This window comes from Camelina sativa, chromosome 7 (assembly GCF_000633955.1).
Source record: "Camelina sativa cultivar DH55 chromosome 7, Cs, whole genome shotgun sequence".
Lineage (NCBI taxonomy): Eukaryota > Viridiplantae > Streptophyta > Magnoliopsida > Brassicales > Brassicaceae > Camelina > Camelina sativa.
Window position 1 is genome coordinate 9,413,922 of NC_025691.1, and position 25,783 is coordinate 9,439,704.

General features: G+C 34.7%; 1 protein-coding gene, 1 long non-coding RNA gene and 2 pseudogenes across 3 annotated transcripts; all 4 read right to left on the minus strand.

Moving 5' to 3' along the window:
* Window positions 7,351–10,700, minus strand: LOC104700797 (annotated as a pseudogene).
* Window positions 13,377–17,656, minus strand: LOC104700799 (probable disease resistance protein At1g59620). Of its 2 annotated transcripts, XM_010416392.2 has the most exons (5): window positions 17,268–17,656; window positions 17,034–17,155; window positions 15,143–16,037; window positions 14,863–15,012; window positions 13,377–14,775 (listed from the first exon to the last, which is right to left on the minus strand). In XM_010416392.2, the coding sequence occupies exons 3-5, from the start codon at window positions 16,023–16,025 to the stop codon at window positions 13,598–13,600; spliced, it is 2,211 nt and encodes a 736-aa protein (XP_010414694.1). In that variant the 5' UTR covers window positions 16,026–16,037; window positions 17,034–17,155; window positions 17,268–17,656; the 3' UTR covers window positions 13,377–13,597. The 2 variants fall into 2 exon arrangements, with proteins under 2 accessions (XP_010414694.1, XP_010414693.1); XM_010416391.2 differs by having other exon boundaries at window positions 17,034–17,656.
* On the minus strand, window positions 17,967–18,786 carry LOC104700800. The gene is made up of 2 exons (XR_753649.2): window positions 18,663–18,786; window positions 17,967–18,424 (listed from the first exon to the last, which is right to left on the minus strand). It is a non-coding gene; the product is annotated as an uncharacterized LOC104700800 (long non-coding RNA).
* On the minus strand, window positions 19,961–25,688 carry LOC104700801 (annotated as a pseudogene).

The following is a 25,783-nucleotide window of genomic DNA, read 5'->3' on the forward strand; positions in this document are numbered from 1 at the left end:
TTATGGAAAAAATAAGATGAACCCAAAAGAGAAAAAAAATTTCAGTCGATATAGGGGGAGGGGAGGCACGATACAAAAGAGAAAAAATAAGGTAAACCCTAGATTCTCGCCATATATGGCAACTGCTACAAAAGTCTGTCGCTTAACTTTAAAAAAAATCTGTCACAAAAGGCACTAATAAATCTGTCATTACCCCTGAAAAAAATCTGCTGTCACTATATCAACATAAAACAAATCTGTTATCATTGTATTCATATACAATAAATCTATTATCAAGCAGCAGATTTTTTAGTATGAAAAAACAACTGTCATAACATAAGAAAATCTGTCATAACGTATATTGTGCATGTGGGTCAATATAGCAATTTTAAAAAGACTTTCGAAAATCTGTTATCAAACAACAGATTTTTCCATCAATCCAAAAATCAGTCATAACTTACAAAAAATCTGTCACCACTATATGTCAAACTAGCAATTAATTTTACGTTTATAAATCTGTCGCAATGTGACAGATTTTTTAAGTGAAAAATAAAACTGTTACAACAATCATAAAAAATCTGCCACAAAATTCCAAGAAAATTGACTAAAACAATGAAAATCTGTCATGACTTTATAAATAAGTCTGTCGCGTTAAGAAAATTTGTTGTTCACAAAAAAACTGTCGTTACACACTTCAAATAAATCTGCCGTCAAACTCTGCAAATTAATCTGCCATCTAAAATAAGTCTGCCAAAGAAAAACTGCCATCGACAATAAATCTGCCACTTACAAATTAATCTGCCATTACTTGTATGGCAGACTTTTATAAAAAAAAAAAAAAAAACGAAATTGCAGGAATTTTTAACCAAGGGTAATATTGACTTTTTTTCCTAACAAAGCAAAAAATGGTATTTTCGGTATAAAACTAACCCAACTGACCCTCAAATTTTAGGAGCTAATCTAGCAATTAACTGCTCAATTTGGGTCAAACTAGTGATTTTCCCTTTATTAATTTGAAATCTTATGCAAGACTCATACATTGAGAATACATCACTACTACACCAAACAAAATACGCAACCACAAATACATAACCAATTATTATAGAGAACGATGGAGAAGTGAATTTCCACGATGCCTTCGATAACGAAGCCTTACTCGCCAACAGATTATAAAATCTGTTTCATTCCCTCTCCAGATTCAAATCCAAAGCGATAAGATCGTTGTTTTTGGCTATCCTCTCATGGAAGAAACTCCATACTCAGTACATTGTTGATGTTACTCAGTATTTTCTTTTGCATTAATTCGTTAATTCTTCGTGATTTTCTTATCCATGGATCCCATATATATTCGCCAATCGATATTCCTTAGAAATCTTAGGAATGCAATCCCTTATGTTGATTGAGATTGTAGAGATTGAGCATCATGAAAAATCAAAAAAAATCTTCACGGAGATAATGGGTTCGTCATGGCCGGAATGAGAAAGCAAACACTCTTCAACAAACCATAAATGAATTGCCTCTCTAAATGGAGGAAGATGCTGGAAACAAAAGCTTTTCCTTTTGCTTAAAAGAAAAGTCCCAAACAGAGACTATAGAAACAAATTGCTTAAAAGAATGGAGCATAGGACCATTTGATTTCGGATCTGACACTTGGTTTTGAATAAAATGGTAACCGTTTGTCCTTGTGACAACAATCACAATCATCATTGCCATCCGAAAGAAGAAAGTTGATCGGCAAATCCGATATAATCCCATCCTAGTTATTAGTAACAATAAGAATAAACTAAAAACTGAAAAAGAACCACCGGCAAATGCCGCCTTGGGAGTTGGAAATGAAGAAAACGGTTTTGTCGCCTTGGGAGAGAAGAGAGAGAAGAGAGGTTTTTAAAAAAATTGTTTTTTTTTTTTAACAGCTTTCTTCATTCACTTATGATGAATAAATGTGATCTTCATGGAGGAAAGTTACAATATATGATGGTACAAGTAAATGAGAAACATTTTGTGCAGAATTATTTATAAAAGCCTTTGCCAAGCAATCTGCTGCCTTATTATTGTTCCTGCTTGTCCATTGGATTTTTGCTTGTTGGAATTTTTGCTTCCAATATTGGATTTCCCGTACGCAGTTATGCACTCTGAAGTTGTTTGTTACGCCATTTGCTAGTTTTGCCACCATTTCATTATCACCTTCAAAAATAACATGTTAATATCCTTTAGAACACATTTGGTGCATAGCTGTTTTCAAACTCTGAAGTTCTGCTTCCAATACTGTGTGAACATTGCCTTGTCTATATTGTTCTGCTGTCAAATAAAATCCTCTTTCATCACGCGCTATCCAGGCCGATTGTCCATCATTTCCATTCTGAATGAATTTGCAGTCGTAGTTGCATTTGACATAACCATTTGCAGGTCGAACCCAATGTGATCTCCGAGACGAACTTCTTTGATCAGTTGCCTCTCTCTGTCTTTTTATCAACACCACTGCCCAAATATCTATCCATTCCATAGCTTCATCTGCTGCCAAATTCAAATCTTTTTGCCATGTAGAGATTTTATTTTGAAAGATGAGAAGGTTTCTGCTTTTCCATATTCTCCACAGCATCCATAAAGGTATGTGTCACTCAAACAATGGAAGTGACTGATCATTATAACAATCAATAATTGCTTGGATTTTTGTCTCAAATGTAGTGATAGGAGAACACATAAGCTGGTTCAGATATTCGTTTCGACGCCATAGTTCATGTACATAAGTACAGTCAACGAATAGATGTTCTCGAGTTTCTGCACCTTGTTGGCATCTTTGACATAGTGATGAGGTTGTGATATGCCGATGCATAAGGGCTGATCCAGTTGGTAATGCTTTTGAGATTATTTTCCAAAAGAAATGTTGGATTTTCGGAGCGGTATGGATCTTCCAGATTGCTATCTTTAAGGTTGGAGAACCTGGTATTTCCCTCACTCTGTTATTTCTATTTGGGAGATTACAAGCTAACCAATATCCTGACTTCATAGTGTAGAATCCATAATCAGTATAATGCCATCCCAGTAGATCTGAACAATCTGTTACGTTGGGCTTAGTTTCATCTGTTGTATCAGCAATTTATCTTCCTCCACAAATAGTTCTTCTATCAACTCCATATTCCATCAATATGGTTGTTCATTAAACATAAGCTCACTGGCATATTTTAAATCTGTCTCAATACCTTCCTTACATCGTGGTGCTCGTGGTGGATTAGTTGGTAACCAAGGATCTGCTAATATATTTGTAATCTTACCATTTCCAATCTAAAATCTCATCCCCTTATTCAAATGGTCACAACCTTCTAATAGTGACTTCCATATGAATGATGACTTATTGCCATTACCCGCATTAAAGATATTGGAATCAGGAAAGTACCTTGCTTTTAGAAATCTGGCTACTAGGCTCGTAGGAGCTTGTAATATTTGCCATATTTGTTTCCCCAACATGGCCAAGTTGAAATTCTCCAGGTCTCTAAATCCAAGACCTTCTTCCTGTTTAGGCACACTCAGTCTGTCCCAAGAGTACCAATGAGTTGATCGTTGTCCTCCTCTTTTGCTCCACCAAAGTTTGGCCAAGGCACTGTTTATTTTCTCGCATAAACTCCTTTTGGCAACTTGAATACATTCATAATGTAGACCGGCATTGCCATTGCTACTGTTTTAAGCAGAATTTCTTTTCCAGCTGGTGATAAGTAACGGTGTGACCAGACATTTGTTATTTTTTTTACATGCTCCACAACATAATTGAGGACATCTTTTTTTTCCTCCATATTTGCTCCGGTAATCCTAAATACTTACCGCATCCTCCATCATTGTGAATATTCAAAATTCTCCGTAGTCTTGTTTGGACATCTTGTTTGACTCTTGATCCGAAGGTAATCGCCGATTTGTTGAGATTAACTGCTTGCCCTGAGACTCGTTCATAGTCGGACAAAATCTTCATAATTCTTTAGCAGGATTTTGTGTGAGCATGGCAAAAGAACAAAACATCATCAGCAAACAGCAGATGATTGATTGTAGGTCTTGTAGTACTGATCTTCATTCCTTTCAACTTATTCTCTTTTTCAGCTTTCTGTAGCAGATGGCTCAACACTTCAGGACAAAGGATAAATATATATGGTGACAGCGGGTCTCATTGTCTGATTCCACGGTGTGGAGTTATCAATCCATGTGGGACACCATTAATCAGTACCGATAACTGTACTGACTCCACACATTGCATTAACCAGTTAATCCAGGTGTTCCCAAATCCCATATGTTGCATCGTATCACATATAAATTGCCACTCCATCCAATCATAAGCTTTTGAGATGTCTGTCTTGACAGTCATATACGAGTTAGCCCATCTTTTTCTTTTCTTTTTCAATGAATGGAGCATCTCATGAGAAATGATCACATTATCCATAATATTTCTCCCATGAATGAAGGCTGCTTGAGTCTCAGAGATTATTGAATCCAGATGCACCTTCAGTCTAGTGACCAGTATCTTTGAGATAATTTTATAACTTACATTGTATAGTGCATTGGGTCTAAAATCACTCATAGATTTAGCCTTTAGGTATATTGATTTTTGGGATTAAGCAAAGACTAGTATGGTTCATCGTACCTCGCAAGGATCCTTCTTCGAAAACATAGTTGACTTCTGCAATGATGTCATCTTTAAAATCTGTCCAGAATTGTTGATAGAATGTAGTTGTAGTACCGTCTGGGCCGGAGATTTATTTGGACCTATATCAAATACTGCTCTTTTGATTTCTTCCTCTGTTACCATTCTCTGTAGGTCTGCATTCATTTCACTTGTCACCTTAGGTATGAATCCTGAAAATACATCCGTGTCGTTGTCATTGATGTCTCTTGTTGATCGGAATAGATCTTTAAAGTATCCCTCTGCAACTGTTCCAATATTATCATCACCACTATGAATCAAACCATTGTCATCTTCTATTGCTGTCAACCGATTTCTTGCAACCCTATGTTTTGTTGTAGCATAGAAGAATTTTTTATGGCAATCACCCAACTTTATCCAACTATTTCGGCTTTTAATCCTCCAATAATGTTCCTCCTCACCATAAGCAATGTTCAATTCTGATTTGATGTTGTTAATCTCGTTAGAAGGCATCTCAGAAGTGATAGCATGGTCTAGCTTCCTTTTCAGAATCCTGATCCTAACCAAAGCATTTAGCCGGTTCTCTCTTTTCCATTTTGCCATATGACGTCTGCTGTTCTTTATCCTATCACAAATATTAAGTGACTGTCCATCTGTTTTCCAAGCTTCCACAATCTTGTTCCTGAATCCCTCTCTCTGGAACATACGGCTGTCATACTGAAAAATATTTCATCGTTGAATCGACAGAGGACATATACTGGCTACCAAAGGACGGTGATCTGATCCTTCAAAAGGTAAGTATTCAACTTGCCAAGAATGTTCGTAATAGATTGCTCACGCTGACAACCACCTCTGGCTATCAGAGTGGTCTTCAGCTTTGGTTTCAAACTCACCCTATTTCATTCAGTTCACGCTCTTAATATTGTTCTGCTGTTTTAAAAGTTTGCTTTAAGCTGTAAAACCCCATTGGACCACTGTATTTTTTGGTGAATATAATTTAACATTCATACAAAAAAAAAAGTATTCAACTTGGGCCGAAGGGAAGATGGCTAACCATTCGCTGTTTGCCATTGCTCGATCCAAACAACACCAGACTTCATGAGTGTATCTCTTTCCATACCATGATAATCTATTTCCTTTAGCCTTTAAATCATGAAGATCACAAGTGCTTATCATGTGTCTGAAATTTGCAAATGATCTCTCTGGTCTCGGCGGTCCTCCTTGCTTTTCTGCATTACTCTTTATCTCGTTAAAGTCACCCATCAAAACCATGGTGCAGATCTCGTATCAGAAATATATTCTAACTGTTCCCAAAGTACATGTCGCATACTTGGTTCTGGATACCCCCATACACAAACGAGCAGTAGAAGATTGTTATCAATCACTATATGGTGTTTATTATTATATAGACTAGGACTCAGACTCCCGCGATGTCGAGGGGGAAGTATTTTAGAAAAAAAGTAAATAAAATTTAAAACTTAAAATTATACATTATAAAATCATTTGAATGTAATAAAATAGTTTGAATACATAGATTAAACATAAACTGTTACTAAAAACACAACCATCAAAATGAAAACTTGTAACAAAAAATATTATGTAAAATAGACGCAACTTTGCAAAAAACAATATTGTTTAGAGTATTATAAATATAAGGTTTTTTTATGAAGAATTATGGTAAAACTACAATTAAAACAATCATTATGACAAAGTCATCCTAACTGAGAATATTGAACTAATGGTTGTAATGAGTAAAAATAATTTTCTATTAAATATTTATAATTAAAAACAAAATAATATAAATTTTGAATATTAAATTAGTTTTTAAGAAAAGTTATGATAAATAGACGCAACGCAAAAATTCTATATTCAGTTTAATTAAATTTCTATATTGCTATAGTTATTTCTAAAATTTTAGTTAGATTATAGAATAACGTTGAATATTAGATATTAATATTCAAATTATTTAGATTTAACATAAAACGGAAAATTTGTTTCAACAAACAATGATTGTTGGTGTACGGAAAACCTTAATGATTTCAACGAGCTGATCTACTACTGCACTTTGGCCAGGAAACAGAGGCTGGACTAGCAGTCTAGCCATCACACAACCTGTGGACCATATGTCTCCTGCAGTTGTGTACTCGGTGGCTTTAAAGTTGAACTCTGAGGCACGAGATAGATTTAGCAATAGTGACCAGCTGTTTTGTGGCTACAAATTCTTATCACTTTTTTGCTACTTGTTCAAAAAGAATGAATTTAATCTCTTTCTTTTTAGTTATTCCGCAATGCTTTTGTTGTTAGCAATCTCTCTTATTGAAACACTGAATGTTACGCAAAGGTACTTCTACTTATTAATGAACTGACAAAGGCAAGTCATTAATTTAGTTAGAACATAATCTATAGTAGTGTAATCTCTATAGCGCCGTTTTAATCTTTAGTGCATAGCAATCTTATTTTATATTTTGGCAGCATAGCCCATATAGCAAGTAATTTAAAAATTACAGTCATTTTCTTAGGACTTAGGATCAGATTACAGATGTTTTACTATCCATTAAAGATTTTAACATTCTCCGTGAAATCTCAAAGACAAAAAAAGATGAAACACACAAGTTGGTGTTGAGTAAACCAGATGGCAATGTCAATTGCAGAAACTTTTTTTTTTTCTATGGTGTAAAATACTACCAAAAAAGACAATGTGTTATCTCTTAAATCCAACTACATGAGATCGAAGTGAATGACTCATTTGTTTTCTCTTTATGAAATGTTTGTCAGATTACTGAACTCGGTAAAGAATATATTACATGTTTTATTCGTATATCATTGGAGAGTCTATACAATTCCAACAAGAGGAATGTGTTGGATTTTGTAGTAATCTTCGCCTCCCTTAGACAATTTCTTCTTAAAATCCCAGTTACCTAAGGTGATATTTAGTTTCTTCATGGAAATGATAGATCTCAGCCCATCAGGAAGCTCCTTCAACTTTTGACAGTTACGAATAGTCAGAGTATGAAGAAAGGGCATGGAGCCTTCTTCTATTATCCACTCTTCCCATTCCTCTAGTCCAAATAAGTATAGCTTTTGCAACTGAGGAAACCCACTGCCCGAGCAAACCATTCTCCTCCCACAGAAAGATTTATTCAATAAACTGACCTCATTTAAGTGAAGCAGCTTTCCTAGAATTGGCATCGGATCCTTCTCTAGACAACACTCAGTTAGAGATATGTTTCTAAGATGAGAAGGAAAGTGTTGTTCATCAGGTAACCTTGGCATATATATTCTCAACTTCAGTTGTTTAAGCTGAACATAATCCAAAACTAAGCCTTCTCCGTCATTTGTATGAGCATACATCTTGTAATAATATATAGCAACATTTTCCAAGTGTCTCAATTCACTTAGAGCAGAAGATAATGTTTCCACAGTACACCCACCTCTGATAAAGATAGAGAGGTCTCTGAGCCGTGTCATATCATGTAGATCCCTTACTCTCCCATGCTTTGTTGAGAAGTTCATCAATGTCTCCATGTTTTCTAGATATCCCAAATCAATCTTTACGTTATCATCTATTCTCCACGGAAGAGAGAGGTATCTCAATTCTCGCAATTCTTTCAAGAAATTTGGAATGTAAACTGAACATCTCTCTTGTACACATATGTTTAAATAGAGGCGCAACTTCAGATTCTGCATAGAAGAAGGTAGATGAGATACTTGTGCCTGATATAAACTCAAGTATTTCAAGTGAATGAGCTTTCCGATGCTAGATGGTAACTTCCCTCCTTCAAACTGGGCTCTAGAGAGATCTAAAACCCTCAATAATTGTAGCCTTGTAAAGCATAAGGTTTTATCCATCCAGTTGAGCTTCTTCATAACAAGAGAGATATAAGTTTTGGATTTTTCATTTCCCCCACCGGGCGATATGTTCCATCAGACAAATCTATGGCGAGTCTGCGGGATTTACAAGGAGATTTAGTATTTGCAGTTGACGTGTCGAGAACAGTTTGTAGGAAATTTTCTTCTTCAGCTTTAAGAAGACAAACTTCTCTCATCATGTCATGTAAGTGACACGTTTCAAATCTTGAAGTACCAACATCTCTTTCGGAAATAACCATGTTTCTCTTCACCAATTCTTTTACGTATTCATCTCCGACCTCTCGAATGGTCGCTCTATCATAATACCTCGGTCTTGGTATTCCTTCTGCAGCCCAATAGTAGGACAAATTCCCCACATCTATCATATGATCTTCTGGAAAATGGGCAAGGTAGAGGAAGCAATGCTTCAAATATACAGGCAGCTCCTCGAAACTCATATATAGAACATTATAAACCGAACTAATATTTATGTCACTGAAGGTAGTCCCACCAACAATGTGAGATCTAATATTCCCATATATCCGATTCCACTCATGCAATGTGTATTGCGCAGCTAACAACCCACCTAACACCTTAACAGCTAATGGTAAACCTCCACAATGTTTGATCATCTCCTTACCTAGCTCTTCCATTTTTACATCATCAACTCTATATTCTACAAAAGATGTGGAAATTAAGATAAACTAAAATAAAATTTCATAGACATCTTCGAGAGATATGATTGAACATCGTATTATGATAATCTTAAATGTCCTTAATTATATAATCAACATGGAAACTAAACTTAAGTAAAAGTTGTCTTGAACACTTACCAGTATTGTTTTCTCTAGGAAATGTTATCATTTGAAACATTTTCCAACTTTCTTTGAGAGTTAAGCAGTCTGGCTTAAATGTGAAACAGTTTGGATCTGCTCGGAATGCGACACCCTCATTACGAGAAGTAAGTAGTACCTTCCAACCTATACCAAATATATCTCTTGTTACATATATAATTGCTAAACAAAAGGAACATAGTGCTTTATGAACAATACTTGTGCGTGTATCATAAAATTTTTACCTTTCCCTTGTGGAAACATTGGTTTTATTCTATCCCAGTCTTCTTCCTTCCACATATCATCAAAGACAATCAAAGCCTTTTGTGTTTCCAACACTTGAAAGAGTTTCTCTTGAAGTTCGTCTTCTGGCATCTTTAACAGTTTGTATTCTGGCCTTAGTTTCCGCAAGATCATATGCCACACATGCTCCCTTGTAAAATGTTGTGAAACACATACCCACGCGAGTCCTGTAAAATGACTCTTTATTGTCTCATGAATAAAAACTTGTCTTGCGAGGGTTGTTTTACCAATCCCTCCCATCCCGGTTATAGAGACCACTTGACTGCTTTCATCCTCCACCAAATGACTGACCAATTTCTTAACGTTTTCCTCCACCCCCACAAGAAAGCTTTCATTTATGTTAGGAAATGTTTGTCGCATTTCCCTTTCTCGCTCTTGTAAAGACTCGATATACCTGTCGTTGACAATGACCTGTTGTATCCCAAGACTATGCATATCACGGATCACCTTAGAAATCCTCTTACTTATGGCTTTAATATCGATAGAAAGCCCCATGCGTTTAGAAAACTTTCTCACACTGTTCTTGAAGCCACTTCTTTTTCCAAGATCTTCCTTTAGAAGAAATGTCTCGATTATATCTTCTGCGTCATAAACAATTTCTTTGATTTCTATAACAATACCATTGCACTTGTATGTTTTTTGGCATCTGCATCCTCCAAAAAGCACCTTAACATGTTCAGATCACTTTTTAATTCATTAAACTGCTCTTCAACTCCTTGACATCTCTGAGATTCTCGGACAAGGAGGTCCCAAAGCTTCTCAACTCCAAACGACAAAAGTGTCTCAGCCATAAGTCTCCTGCTTATAAACATGACAGTAGAGGACAATCCATGAGTTTATTATTCGGAGAATATATTTTGAAAATTCACAAACTAAATAAACTATTCTGTGAGATTAATTTTTTTTGTACAGAGAAATGAACATTATTTGAGATTTAAACAAAAAAAATGCAATATACATTATACTACATAGGATTGAAGCACCACTATAGAAAGAAACATAATATAATAAATACTTCTTTTCTTTCGAAAGTACCTCCTGGAATCTCTGTTCGTCCAACTGATGTGTTTGTTTCGTGTTGAGTTAGAACTCTGCTAAAGATTCATTATAAGAGTTGACTCCAAGTCAATACAATACTATTCAACAACCAGCTGTAGTGAAGATGATGTGTGAATCTTGTAGCTAGAAAGTCTTACAAGCAACCTGTTGTAGCCGCTTCTTACATCCCACGTGTCTCTTTTACAGTTTTATTTCAGAAAGAAAGGGATAACTAAGGTTTATATGACAAATTATACTGGTTCAAGCTTAGTTTAATTTAAAGCTTCTGTCTAATCATTTCATTTCAAGTAAATCACAGAAACAAGATTTGTTACTTCAAAACAGTTACAAGGCAAGGTAATCCAATGTCATAGGTAATTTTCTCATATTTTAATTACTTAACCAGAAGAAATAAGCTTAGTCGATCAGTAAACTTAAAATATGTACATAACATATATTTGGATTCTTAGCAAAGTGGGAAATCTAAGTCATATGTAATATGTAATAAATCCAAGGATATAACTCTCTATTACATTGATCCAGGAGAGATAAGAAGACACTAGTAGGCTAATTAAGTAGCTAATGTTGTCCCTGCTCGTTCCAAACAGGGTTGAACATGTCACAAATAATCATATCCTTCATCACTTCCAGAACACATGTACCTCGGTTTCTTTGTCAAAGATTGACTTGTACAAGCAGTGGCAGAGCTAGAAATTACTTTCATAAGGGTCAAAAAAATAATTTAATAACCAAGATCTCTGAATTTTTTTTGTGGGGTCAATAAGCATATTTTTAACTATTTTATAGGGTCAATAAGGATATTTTCAAAAATATCTTGTTTTGGCCATTTTTATTTTTTACTCCTTTAATTGTTAATGATCATTTTACTCGTATTTGAAAAATATTTTAGTAAATAAAATGAAAAACAAAATTTTTCTGCCAAAACATTTCTTACATATTGTTCCACCAAAAAAAATATCTGCCAAAAAAAATCTTGACAAAATTTTTTTGATAAAAAGTTCTTGTCAAAATAAATTTACAAGATTTTTATAAGGTTTTAAACAATTTTAAAATATTTATACAATATTTATTGTGGAAGGAGGCCAAATCCTTCTCTTCGAGATATTTGGATTCTTCGCCATCTTTGGAGGTACGGGATCCTTCTCCCCGATGTCAGGTTGATGGATCATGGAAATGTTCAGATCCTTTTGTGGGTCTGGGGTGGTGGTATTGTAATAGTGAAGATACGACGCTACTCTTGGGAGCACGGAATCTTAGATGCAGTCCTACACCACTCCGTTCAGAGTTACAAGCTTTGATTTGGGCTATAGAGTCCCTCCTGGCGGCGGGGGTTGATTGTCAAGCTTTCGAGTCGGATTGTTCAGAGTTAGTCGCGATGGTGCAGTCTCCCGAAGATTGGCCCGCTTTTTCAAATTTGTTGGACAATTTCAATTCTCTCATATTATCCTTTCCCTCTTTTACTCTTACCCAGATCCCGCGGGCGTCGAATGTGAGGGCATATTGTCTTGCTCGTTCTTCAAGATCTTTAGTTTCTGAATTTTCTTTTGTAAACTCTTACCCTCCGCTTTGGGCAACCAACCAAGGAGTTATATTTTAATTTGGTTGAAAAAACAATTATAAGTATAAACCTTATAGAAACCTTATAAAACACCTTATTAAAACCTTATTAAAACCTTCTAAATTTTTTATAAAATCTTATAAAAACCTTATAAAAATTTGTAAATGTCTTTTAAAACCTTATTAAAATATTATATAAAACCTTATAAAAAGTTTACAAGGTTTTTTATAAGGTAAATTTTTCAAAATTATTAGCGGAAAAATCTAATTTCGTAATTTTGGCGGGAAAACTTTTCTATTTTTGGCGGAATTTCTTTTGATTTTAGCGGGATAAATAAGTTTTGGCGAAATTTTTTTTTTCGATTTTGGTGACTGTTACTCAAAGAAAAAGTACTTTAGTCATTTTGTATATAAAAAGAGACTGTTTTGAAAATGGTCAAGAAAAAGGTCATGAAAAAATAAGCATTTTTACATTTTTGAAAATACCTTGTTTACGGGAGTTAATAAACATATTTTTAATTATTTCTGATTTTTCTTCTAAAAGTAAGTAAAAAGAAAAAATTTCGTAAATTCATAGGTCCGGAGTAGCACTAAAACGGGTATGGAGACTAGAAACTGGTACGGCTACGGGACGGGAAACGGCGAAACAAAAATTTATAGAAACGAGAACGACATGGATACTTCAATAAACATATACCTATAAGTTAATATATATAAGTCCTACTACCCAAAGTTTGCTTTTTTACTTTATTTATCAAGTGTTTTTGTTAGTCAAAATAACACTTTTAACATTAGAAACCCCCATTTAGGACTTAAGTTAGTAGTCATGTGTATACAAATAAAACAATTAACAAGACACGTCATCATCTTCTACATTTAGATTAGTGTTTGTGTTGAGAGACGTTTCGATGGCGTTTCCTAGCCGTTTCCGTCCCCGAAACGTTTCCGAGACGGGGACGGTGTACCTAATGGCGTCCCCATGCTACATCCCATGCTACCTCCACCACTGTACAAGTCACAAATGCTAGACTCTTTCGCATCCCTAGCGAATCCATTCCCCTCTGAGACCTCAACTCTTGGCCATCTAAAAAGCTTCCTTCGCTTCTAAGAATTGTAACAAGGAGGTCCTCCATCTTTAACATGAATAGTGGAGTGAATATAATTTATGGTCATTGCAGGAAATAGTCACAAATTCAAAGCAGTTAGGAAAGTTATAAACTTATAAAGTTACATACAGAGATAAAGATTATAGAATTCAAGCCAAATAGGATAAAAGACAAACACAAAGAGAATTGTATATATACTAGTGCACGAATGACATGTCTCAGTCTCTGCTCTCTGAATCAGCAAAGTACTAGAGTTATGATAGAAACCCAGCGAATATAATCATCTTTCAACACCCATCCATCTCTTCATCATCGATCTTATAATATCCAAAGCATCTCAATTCACTTGGGATTGATGAATCTAGAATTTCTCTAGTACACCCTTGGCCATCGTTATAGAGCACAAGATGTCGTAGCTTTTTCATTCTTTGAAGATCTTCCGCCCTGCTATGCTTTGTTGAGAAATTCACCAACATCTCCATGTTGACTAGATTACCCATTTCCAACTTTGTCTTATCATGCATCGTCCGCGGAAGAGAAAGATATGCCAATCCTCGCATGTCTTTCATGATATTGGGGATGTAGGGCGAACTACGTGTCGTTAGGTTTAAATAGAGCATCTGCTTCAGATTCCGCATAGAAGAAGGTAGATGAGTTAACTTTGCGTCATACAAACTCAAATATCTCAAGTGGATAAGCTTTCCAATGCTAGAGGGTAATTCCTCTCCAAAATCAACTCTAGAGAGATCTAAAATCCTAATCAACTGTAGCCTCGTAAACCATAAACTTGATCCCGCATGAGAACCAGAAACCTGGTTCCAGATAAACAAGAGAGATCTAAGTTTTGGATTCACCATCTCTGCTTCCGGATCATATGTTTCATCAAGCCAGTGTACCGCCATCCTCCGAGATTTACAAGGAGATTGAGAGTTTGAAGTATCAACCACGTGTACAAAATTCTCTTCTTCAGCTTTACGTAGACAAACTTCTCTCATCATGTCATGCATGTGACATGTTTTGAATCCCCAATAACTAACATCTCGTTTAACCATGTTTCTCTTCACCAGTTCTTCTACATATCCATCTCCGACCTCTTCAATGGTTGCTCCTTTGTAAGCCACTGGTCTTGGTATTTCTTCTGCTGCCCAATAATAGGACAAATCCCAAACACGTATTGGATGATCTTCTGGGAAATGAGCAAGGTAGAGAAAGCAGTGCTTTAGATAAATAGGCAGCTCTTCAAAGCTCAGATACAAAATATGATAAATAGAGCTGATATTTCTGTCATTGAAGCTAGTCTCTCCAATAATGTTGGATTTAATATTATGAGATATCCTTTTCCATTCACTTAATGTGTGTTGGGAAGCTAACAACCCTCCTAACACCTTAACAGCCAATGGTAATCCTCCACAATGATTTATCATTTGCCTTCCCATCTCTTCGAATTCGACATCAACTTTAAACTCTACACAACATCAACATGAATTTGGGCTTTAAAAGCAAGACATGATGCTGAAAAGAGTCTTTTATATGTATTTCTTTGAAACCTTACCCGTTGTTGTCTCTTTCCTAGGAAATGCTATCCTTCGAAAAAGTGTCCAACTTTCATCATGGGTTAGGTATCCTGGTTTGAAAATAACACACGTGGGATCTACATGTAATCCAACGTTCACGTTGCGAGAAGTAAGTAGTACCTTCCATCCTGCATAATGCATTTTAACTTTTAAGCAAAACAAAATCATATCTTTCGGGTATGCCTTGTCATGTTCTATTTTTTTTTTTTTATCTTAACCTTACACATGTAGAATATAAGATGAAGCATAATATGTCACCTTTTTTGGGTGGAAACACAGGCTTTATTCTGTCCCAGTCTTCTTCTCTCCACATGTCATCTAGGATGATCAAAGAAGTTCTAGTTTCCAACAATTGAAAAAGCTTTTTTTGGAGGTCTTCTTCATTCATATTTGTCTCTACATGCTTATCATTTTTTGAGCTAAGCTGTTGCAAGATCGTTTGCCACACATATGTTCGTGTAAACTGTTGCGAAATACACACCCACGCAACGCCATCAAATTGGTTTTTAACCATTTCATGATTAAAAACTTGTCGAGCAAGTGTAGTTTTACCGATACCGCCCATCCCAGTTATAGAAACTACTTGAATGCCATCTTCCTCCACCAAATAGCCAACCAATTTCTTAACATTCTCCTCCAACCCCACAAGCTCGTTTTCGTTATTGCTCGGAAATGTTTTTCGCATCTCCTTTTCTCTTTCTTGTAGAGGATGTGAATACTTGCTGCCATCGAAAATCATCTGTTGCACTCCAAAACTCTGCATATCACGAATCACCTTGGAGATTCTCTTACTTATACCTGCCATATCTAAAGCAATTTTCCTATGGTCCATTCTAATGCAAGAAAGTCTTCTCAAACATTTCTTCTTGATGCTATTTATTTTTATAAGCTCTTCCTTTAGAAGGAATGTTTCGATTATATCCTCTGTATCAAAAACAATTTCTTTGATCTCTTCCACACAATTTCTCACCAACGCACTTGCATGTTTCTTAGCATCTGCATCTTCCAAAAAGGATCTAAGCAAGTTTAGATCCCTTTTGAGTTCGTCGAATTGCTCATTAACTCCCTGAAGTCGTTCAGATTCTCGGACAAGGAGGTCCCAAACCTTCTGAACGCCGAAAGACAAAAGTGTCTCAGCCATAATATAAGCTTCCTGCTTAACCATGAAATTAATAGTCAATAATCACTAGAGAGTTCATGAGTTTATAATTCGAATCATACTTTTAAAATTACAGAATCAATATTACGATTGTGTGGAATCTTAATAAATATGCAAAGTAAACAGAAGAAAACCAAAAGAACAAAGCCCATTCTTCCAACATAAAACTAAAGAGATAGAAACAACTAGATTTTAACCGGCAGTTGTTTATTACGATTGGAATTAAAATTGTATAATTATATTTCGATTTTTAATTTTTTAAATATCGATAGAGTGTATAATATTAAACTTTTGATTAATTACTTAATTCTTTTATATAGATTTTATGTTTTTTTCCATGTTTTCTATAACTAACAAAAAAAAATTATGTTGGATGAAATATAAATTATAATTTTTTTAGTTTTATATAATAACATTGAGATATTTGTTATTCTATTTGCTTTAAGTATATAAAAATTGTAATTTTCATTTAGAATTTGCTTTATAAAAAAATATAATTTTCATTTAGAAATTTCTTTATAAAAAATTATAATTTTCATTTTGAATTCTATTTGCTTTAAGTGTAGAAAAATTATAAAAATTATAAATTTTAATTAATAAATTTGAAATCGATTATGTAGAATATTATTAGATTGTTTATTTTTTAGAAAAAATTGAGATATTTTAATTTTAAAGAAAGACAGAAAATATATTATTATTAAATGTAAAAATTGTGTAAGTATAAACTGAAATTAGTTTAGGAAATAGAAATCAATTTAGTAGAGATATTTTAGGAAAATAATTGATTTTTTCGATTTTTGTATTTTATGAAGATAATCGAATTTGATTTCCATATTTTACTTATTGTTTTTTATGCAAATTTTAGAAAATTATGTAAACAAGCTGAACGTCAACGCTAAAAACAAAATGTAGTATGTTTCACCCAAAAAAAAAAAAAAAATGTAGTATATAAGCCCAACAGATCTGTTTGTATAAGGAAAGTAGTTTTACCTTTTCTTAAGATACGTTACCAGAGTTGACTACAAGTCAACACCTACCAACAACCTTTGGCGACAACACTAACCAGCAAGGCAGCAACTTCCTATTTTATATTTTAATTAATTTGGTCCAGCCTGGTAAAAAAAAAAGAAAAGACAGAAATCACTGTGCATTGTAGAAAAATTCACAGAAAAAAGAAAACAAAGAGTATATCCCTTGGAACAATTATGGTCAAGAGGGCCTCACACCAGGTCTCAACAAATCACGATGCAGCTGAATCTCCAACGGGGTCTGCTTTCTTTAGTGATCTAAACTCCAAACTATAGTTGGATTTTGAGGAAAAATTGGGGTAAATGGATGCTCAATAATTCATTCGTAGGAGAAGCTCCCAGAGATTGATCCTTTATACCCAATTTGGAATCTAGATGCACGATATTATGAAGGAAGGAGGGTATCAAGATTATGCTAAGAGTTAACGAAGGAAAGTATTATTCTCATTAATTAGTAAAGGAAAGTATTTGCTCGTGGTGTTTTGGATTTAAGCTTCTGCAAAATCGTCTGCCACACATATTTCCTTGTAAACTGTTGTGATAATGGATGATATACACACCGCCCATCCCAGTTATAGAGCTCTTCTTAATCAATTATCACAACAGTTTTTAATCATGAGATGCAAGAAAGTCTTGTCATACGCTTCTTGATGTCTATTGTTTTACTAAGCACTTATTTTAGGAGAAATGTTTCGATTATATCCTCTGTTTCACACAGGTTTTCACACAAGTTTTAAATCCTTTTTTAATTCATTAAATTGCTTTTCAACTCCCTCAAAATCGCTCAGATTCTCGGGCAAGAAGGTCCCAAAGCTTCTGAACTCCAAAATGACAAAAGTGTTTCAGCCTAAGTTTCTTGCGCAGCAATGCAAGTGGCAGTCAATAATCACTTGAATAGTATCCATCAGTTCATAATTCGGATCGTATTTTATAAAATATTACAGAATCAATATTTGTTATTATGTGGAATACTTAATCCACAGATCATTGACGAGAGACATGAAGAATTGAGATAATAAAAATGCAAAATACAAAATATCACATGAAAACTATTTAAAAAAAAAAACAATAAAATCAACAATAATCACCTCAAGCAAGTCGCTTTCCTCCCAACAGATCTGTAAAAAGAACTAGTTTTAGTGTTTTAACTCCCCTAGTGACCCATTAGAAGAGTTGATTCCAAGTAAATATCAAAGTAATTTAATGACCATATGAAGAGTTGATTCCAAGTTTATATCCCTTTTTAATTCATTAAATTGTTTTTCAACTCCCTGAAATTTCTCAGATTCTCGGACAAGGAGGTCCCAAAGCTTCTGAACTCCAACCGACAGAAGTGTCTCAGCCATAAGTCTCCTGCTTAACCATGAAAGTAGAGGAGGGTAACATGAGTTCATAATTCAGATACTATTTTTGGAAAATTCAGGCTAAATAAACTATTCTGCGGGATTAAGTCCAGTCGTTTGGACAGAGACATGACAATATTGACTATTGAGAGTTAAACAAAAAAAATGCAAGATACATGGGATCGAAGCACCTTCTTCCATTGCAGACTATAGACAGAAACATAATAATACTATTTTAAAAAAATTACCTCCAGGAATCTCTTTTCGTCCAACTGATGTATTTGTTTATTGTCTAGCTAGAACTCTGCTAAAGATCCATTATAAGAGTTGACTCCAAGTCAATTCAAAACTATCCAACAACCAGCTGTAGTGAAGATGATGTGTGGATCATTTATCCAAAAATTCTTACAGGCAAATTTATTGTAGCCACTTCTTAAATTCCACGTGTCTCTTTTACATTTTGGTTTATATGAAAATTTAAATCGGTCCAAGCTTAGTTTAATTTAAAGTTTCTGTATAAATAAAACTTTCGAGTAGATCACAGAAACAATATAATATGAGATTTGTTACGGTTAGCATCTAAGCTTACCTCTCATTGACTCATTCATCTTAGAAAAAAAAAACCATGCACTACGAAACTTAGCAACACCTTAACACAGGTGATGATGATACAGCTCTCCAAGGTCTCACTCACTCATGATAAAATCTGACAGCACTGTAGTAAATGCTAGCATCAAACAAACAAAAACCAGCTGTGGAGAGTTTCATTTCTCTCTTCTTTGACTAGGAAGCGAAGAAATGAACCCCAAAACAGACTCTTGAAAAGTGGAAACATATCATACTAATAAAAAGTGTTATTTTACTAACGTTTCTTAAAAATGACATAATTCCAAATTACCGATTTGGTGTTATGATTTTTGTTTTTAATGCTGACTAAGATAGGAAGAGAAGTTTGACCTGATACACTGTTCTTGATGAGCATTCCTCCTCTTCATCACAAATTAAATTAATTGAACAAACGTAATACGTTAAAATGTTTTAGTAATCTTCTCCTCCTTTCAATCTCTCCTCAAATTTTGTTGGAAGTGAGATGATTATAAGAGTGTGCATTGGAGGTCTGATTCTCAATAATATAAAAAATAAAAATAATAAAAAGTTAGAGAAGAGAGAGAAACGATTCTCATATCAGAAACTATGAGAAACTTGGTGAGAGACTTATGTCATACATATCACCATTCTATTAGTTTTGTTTTATTTTTTCTTTTTTAAAATTTAAATTAAAAATTAAATTATATGAAATCTATTAAAATAATATATCAACTTTCACTTGTTCTACCAATGCATATGCTCTAAGGTTCTTCTAGACAAAACCTGTAAAACAGAGTCTGCTTTGAGGTTTAGTGGAGTCTTCACTTTGTGATTTTACTCTCACATTCTGAGTTGAGATACAAAACTACATAACTTCACCTATACGTTCAATATCTATGGACTGTATCTGGTCTTTTTTTTTTTTTTTTTTNTCCGCAATAGACATAACTCTATGGAATGTTATGATTTTTGGGTATGGATGTTGTAACACTATGGGATAAACACTGGTTTTATATACATACAACATCAACCCAAAAAAAAAACACACACACATAAAACAGGACAATAATATTTTTCATGGGTACATGTAACCAGTAATTGCTCAGAGCATCAATACTCAGATACTTACTAGATTATAGCAGCCCATCACAAAGCTTCTTTACTTTTGGAAAATATTAGATTCTCAGAGTATGAAGCAGTGGCATGGAGCTTCTTCTACTCCACTCTTCCCACTCTCGTAGTCCCGTACTTCCGATAATAAAAGCTTACGCATTAGAGGAAACTCACCGCCTGAACAAACCATTCCCATCCCACAGTAAGATTGAGACCATAAACCAAACCTCCTTCCACTAAAGCAATTTCTCTGGAATCGGCATTGGACCCTCCACCAAACAATAATCAGTTCAGGTGGGAAGGGAAGTGTTTTTTTTTTCATGTAACTTGGTGTGAATATAACAGAAGGAATGTGTTGGATTTTGTAATAATCTTCTCCTCCTTCAGACAATCTCTCCTTCCATTCTTGTTCCATTTCTATTTCCTTTAAAGAATATATGAATCGCATCCCGTCAGGAAGCGTCTTCAAGTTACGACAAGCAATACGCAGAGAATGAAGAAGGGGCCTGGAGCCTTCTTCTACTAACCACTCTTCCCATTCTTTTAGTCCAAATAATACTAGCTTGTGCAGTTGTGGAAAAGAATAAATCTGATGCCATCCACATTACCATTCCACGGAACTGCTTCTTGATAAACAAGAGTGATCTAAGTTTTGGATTCTCCCCCTCCAAATGATATGTTCCATCATGCCGATGTACAGTGAGTCTACGTGATTTACAAGGAGACTTAGCGTTTGTAGTTATTTTTCTGTGAACAATTTGTAAGAAATTCTCTTCTTCAGCTTTAAGCAGACAAACTTCTCTCATCATGTCATGTAAGTGACATGTTTCAAATCTTGACGTCAACTTGTCCCTTACAGAAATAACCATGTTTCTCTTCACCAATTCTTCTATGTATCCATCTGCAACATTTCGAATACTCGCTCCATCATAATACCTCGGCTTTTGTATTCCTTCTGCAGCCCATAAATAGGACAATTTCCTAACAGATATTGTAAAATCTTCTGGGAAATGGGCAAGGTAGAGGAAGCAGTGCTTCAAATATATAGGCAGCTCTTCAAAGCTCATATACAAAATCTGATAAACCGAACTCATATTTCTGTCATTTAAGGTCGTCGCTCCAACGATGAGAGATCTAATATTCTCATAAACCCTTTTCCACTCACTTAATGTGTGTTGGGAAGCTAACAAGCCACCTAACACTTTGACAGCCAATGGTAGTCCTCCACAGTGTTTGATCATCTTCTTACCCATCTCTTCTCTTTCTAGATCAACTTCAGATTCTGCACAACATCACCATGTAGAATTTGGGCTTTGAAAGCAAGTCATGTTAAAGATAAGAGTTGTTTTACTTTTTTTATTTTAAATTTTTAACATGAAGAATATATATTTTCCTTGAAAGCTGACCTGTTGTGTCTTTCCTAGGAAATGCTATAAGTCTAAAAAGTGTCCAACTTTCATCAGGAGTTAGGCATTCTGGTTCAAAAATAAGACATGTTGGATCTGCACGTAATGCAACGTCCTTGTTGCGAGAAGTAAGTAGTACCTTCCATCCTGCAATACATTTTAAGTAATATATCACACTCGTATGCTCTCATGTTCTATATTTTTCTTAATAAGTAGAATAAGATGTTACCTTTTCTTGATGGAAACATAGACTTTATTCTGTCCCAATCTTCTTCTTTCCACATGTCATCCAAGACAATCAAAGAATTACTGGTTTCCAACAGTCCAAAAAGTTTGTCCTGAAGCTCGTCTTCAGTCATATTTGTGTATATTTTCTCATCATGTTTAGAACTAAGCTTCCTTGTCACACATATTTCCTTGTAAACTGTTGTGATATACACACCCACGCAACACCATCGAAATGATTCTTAACCATCTCGTGATTAAAAACTTGTCGAGCCAGGGTTGTTTTTCCAATACCACCCATCCCAATTATAGAAACTACTTGATTACTATCTTCCTCCATCAAATAGCCTACCAATTTCTTAACATTCTCCTCCAACCCCACAAGATTGCTTTCATAATTGCTAGAAAACGTTTTTCGCATCTCTCTTTGTCTTTCTTGTAGAGGATGTGAACACTCGCCACCATCCACAATCATCCGTTGCACTCCAAAACTCTGCATATCACGAATCACCTTGGAGATCCTCTTACTTATACCTCCCACGTCTGAAGCAATTTTCCTATGATTCGATATAATGCAAGAAAGTCTTCTCAAACGCTTCTTGATGCTATTTGTTTTCCTGAGCTCTTCCTTTAAAAGGAATGTTTCGATTATATCCTCTGTATCAAAAACAATCTCTTTGATCTCTTCCACACAATTTCTCACCAACGCGCTTGCATGTTTTTTAGCATCTGCATCTTCCAAAAAGGACCTAAGCAAGTTTAAATCCCTTTTGAGTTCGTCGAATTGCTCATTAACTCCCTGAAGTCGCTCAGATTCTCGGACAAGACGTTCCCAGAGCTTCTGAACTCCAAACGACAAAAGTGTCTCAGCCATAAGTCCCCCTGCTTAACCATGAAATTAGTAGTTAAGAATCATTAGAGGGTCCATGAGTTTATATAATTCGGATCATATTTTGAAAAATTTACAGAACCAATATATCATTCTGTGGAATCTTAATTTACAGATCTCTGAAGACTGAAGAGACATGTAGAATATTGAGATAATAAAAATGCAAAAATAAACAAAAGATCAAAGCTCATTCTTCCACGGGAAACCAAAGAAATCAAAACAATAATCACCTCCTAAATCGCTTCTCGCCCAACAGATCTGTATAAGAAAGTAGTTTTAGTGTTTTAACTTTGCTTTAGATACATTATTAGACTTGACTCCAAGTCAACACCAACCGACAACCTTTGGACAAAAAGTCTTAAAGGCAACAATGACCAGAAACTTCCTATTTTATATTTCACTTAATTTGGTCCAGCTTGGTAAAAAACCATTAAAATAAAAGACAGAAGTCACTGTGCGTTCTAGCAAAATTCAGAGAAACAAGAAAACAAGAGACAGAGATTGTTAACTATTAATTAGCACCAGCAGCAACAATCTCATGTGCTAAACCAGTTATGGTCATTGTACGGACTGGGATTTAAAACAATTGCTACGCGACAATGATAATACTGAGAGAAGAAGGAATCTTAAACCTCATTCTCACTCATTTTGGAAGTTCATAGAAGCAAGCAAAAGTTACCCTTCTCTGCATAACTAAAAAAGGAATGCCCTAAGAAGAGAAACCACACAAAAGACTAAATTCAAATTAGCTGCAAACATGTTTTTTTTTTTTTTTTTTGGGTCAAAAGCTGCAAACATGTAAGAACGCACAACCACTTAAAAACCTATAAACAGAGGAGATAACTGTATTGTGGCATATATCAGCTAAAAATTCTATGAACGTGACCATAGCTACATATAAATTGTAGCACAAAAGTGAGCATACCTGAGTGAAAATTGTACCATAGTACTGCGAATTAGTAGTCAAACCAAAACTTGCAAATTCGATTTTTGATTTTGAGTAGAGCTTCTTGATCATAAGCATTTTGATGAGTTTCTGTATTTGATAAAGCTTCCTCCTTCAGTACATCTTCCACAGGTGGGACAATGTGATTCTAATCCACCACTAAACTCTGGTCCAGCCGGCTTTCAGGTGCTGAATTTGACATCCCATAAAGTTTGATGTTTCTTCTCTACACAAGAAGTTATAGCAATAAGATAAAATTATAAAAGCCATAACTTGCATTACTTTAGAGAGAAGAGGGCCTCACCAAGTAAACGATAGCAATCTCAACAAATCACGATGTAGATGAATTTCCAATGGGGTCTGCTTTCTCTGTTGATATACGTAACAATCTCTGGGAGCTCAATTTCCTATGAGAAGCTCCCAGAGATTGATCCTTTATACCCAATTTCTCCACCAATACAATTAAATTCGAACCTAGATGCTCGATTTCGAAGGAGGTTTGTGGTTGTGAGATCTTCTCTGTAAAACAGAGTTGAGCAGTCTTGGGTTGAAGAAGGTTGTTTCCTCAAGAATACACTTGAGGAAAAGTTAAGCTAACACCAACAAGCAGAACATCATAACAAAAACAAAAACAAATGCTTCTCTATTTTAATCTCAGTAAAGCAGATTGCAATTTCAATTCCAGAACGAAATTTTTTGGTTATAATGCCAATCGCTTTATTTGCTTCTTTTTAACCTCAAGTCTTTACTCAACCACAAGATATCAGTATCAATTCAGGTTATGAGCAGTACCTATTAAAGTCTTATGATCTGAGTTCCCTGAAAGATTAGACCTTGTACTGAGGATATAATATAGTGGCTTTTCTAAGTCTGACAAGAGAAGTGATCATATATATTGACATCTTAATCATCTGAAAGCTTACCCATATAATCCTCTCCTAGGAAACATTCATTCATTCTTAGTTTTACCATGTCAAACATTCTTTAGGAGTTAAAACATCTGAGTTTTGAACCTGCAGATACTGGATGTTTATGAGCAGTAAGTTATATAGCTCCCCAACCTGCAAAATAGTTACTTGTTTGATGATTCTAAACACATCAGAACACGAAGCTCTATGTGAAAAATTAGGTCATGATCCATTATCTGGTCAGTATTTCCTATATCATCAAATTGTCAATGACTGACGTCATACTCATAATCAATAAGAAATTTTAATTTTGCCAAAAAAAAGATGAACAAATGAACAACGTGATCTCAAACATGGGGAGGTAGCAACAAGGAAATATTTGATCCAAATAAGAAGGAAACTGTGAGCTTGAACTAGGCCTCAAGTCAACATCAAAGATCACAATTCGGTTTGGAAACCATGCATGGAACTAGTAATATGTCTTCTACAACTTGTCATATCTTCTATTGCTTCTTAATCTTCACACCAACGAAAGGTATTATGACGTTTTATCCCAATAACTTAATTACTCATCATAAACTGTCTACGAATATTCATATTTTTTTTTATTCAGGAGCTTTCAAAGCTATTAAATACCTAATAATACATGCAATAGTCTCAGCCACAAGTCTCCATCTTTAACCATGAATAAATAGTAGAGTGCATTATTTATATACGAGGGGTCATTGGAAGAAATAGTGAACCACAAGTTCCAACACAAAGTTATCAACTTAGAGCATGCCCATTAGTCATCTTCAAATCAGTGTCTCTAATTTTTAATAATATTAAAAATAATACTAATCTAAGTTTAGATCTTTACCCCCTTGATTTTATATTTTCTCTTCCTATTCGTCATCTCTAAATATGGGTATCTTATATAATTTTTATTAGAAATGTGTTTTAAGTATATGATGGGTCAACAAATGGTCAAGTGCTAAACCGACGATCAAATCATATGAAGAATTAGAAATGGAGTACCAAGAGTAATTGGCTTAACCAATTGGTTTATTTATTTCAAATGTTTCTGCAAATAATCATGAAGTGGTCTTCCTTGTTGTGAGGAACCCACTTTATCACTTTCCCATTTTTCCTGTTATTTAGGAATCACGATTGATTCCATTTGTTATTTGCTTCATGTTATTTGCTTCTATATAAATGAGAAAAGCCAAAAAGAAAAGGCAGAGAAATTTGCGTGAAGAAACTTGTGTTGTGTGTTTTTATCTTTGCTTTGACTGGGACCCTTATCAGTATATTT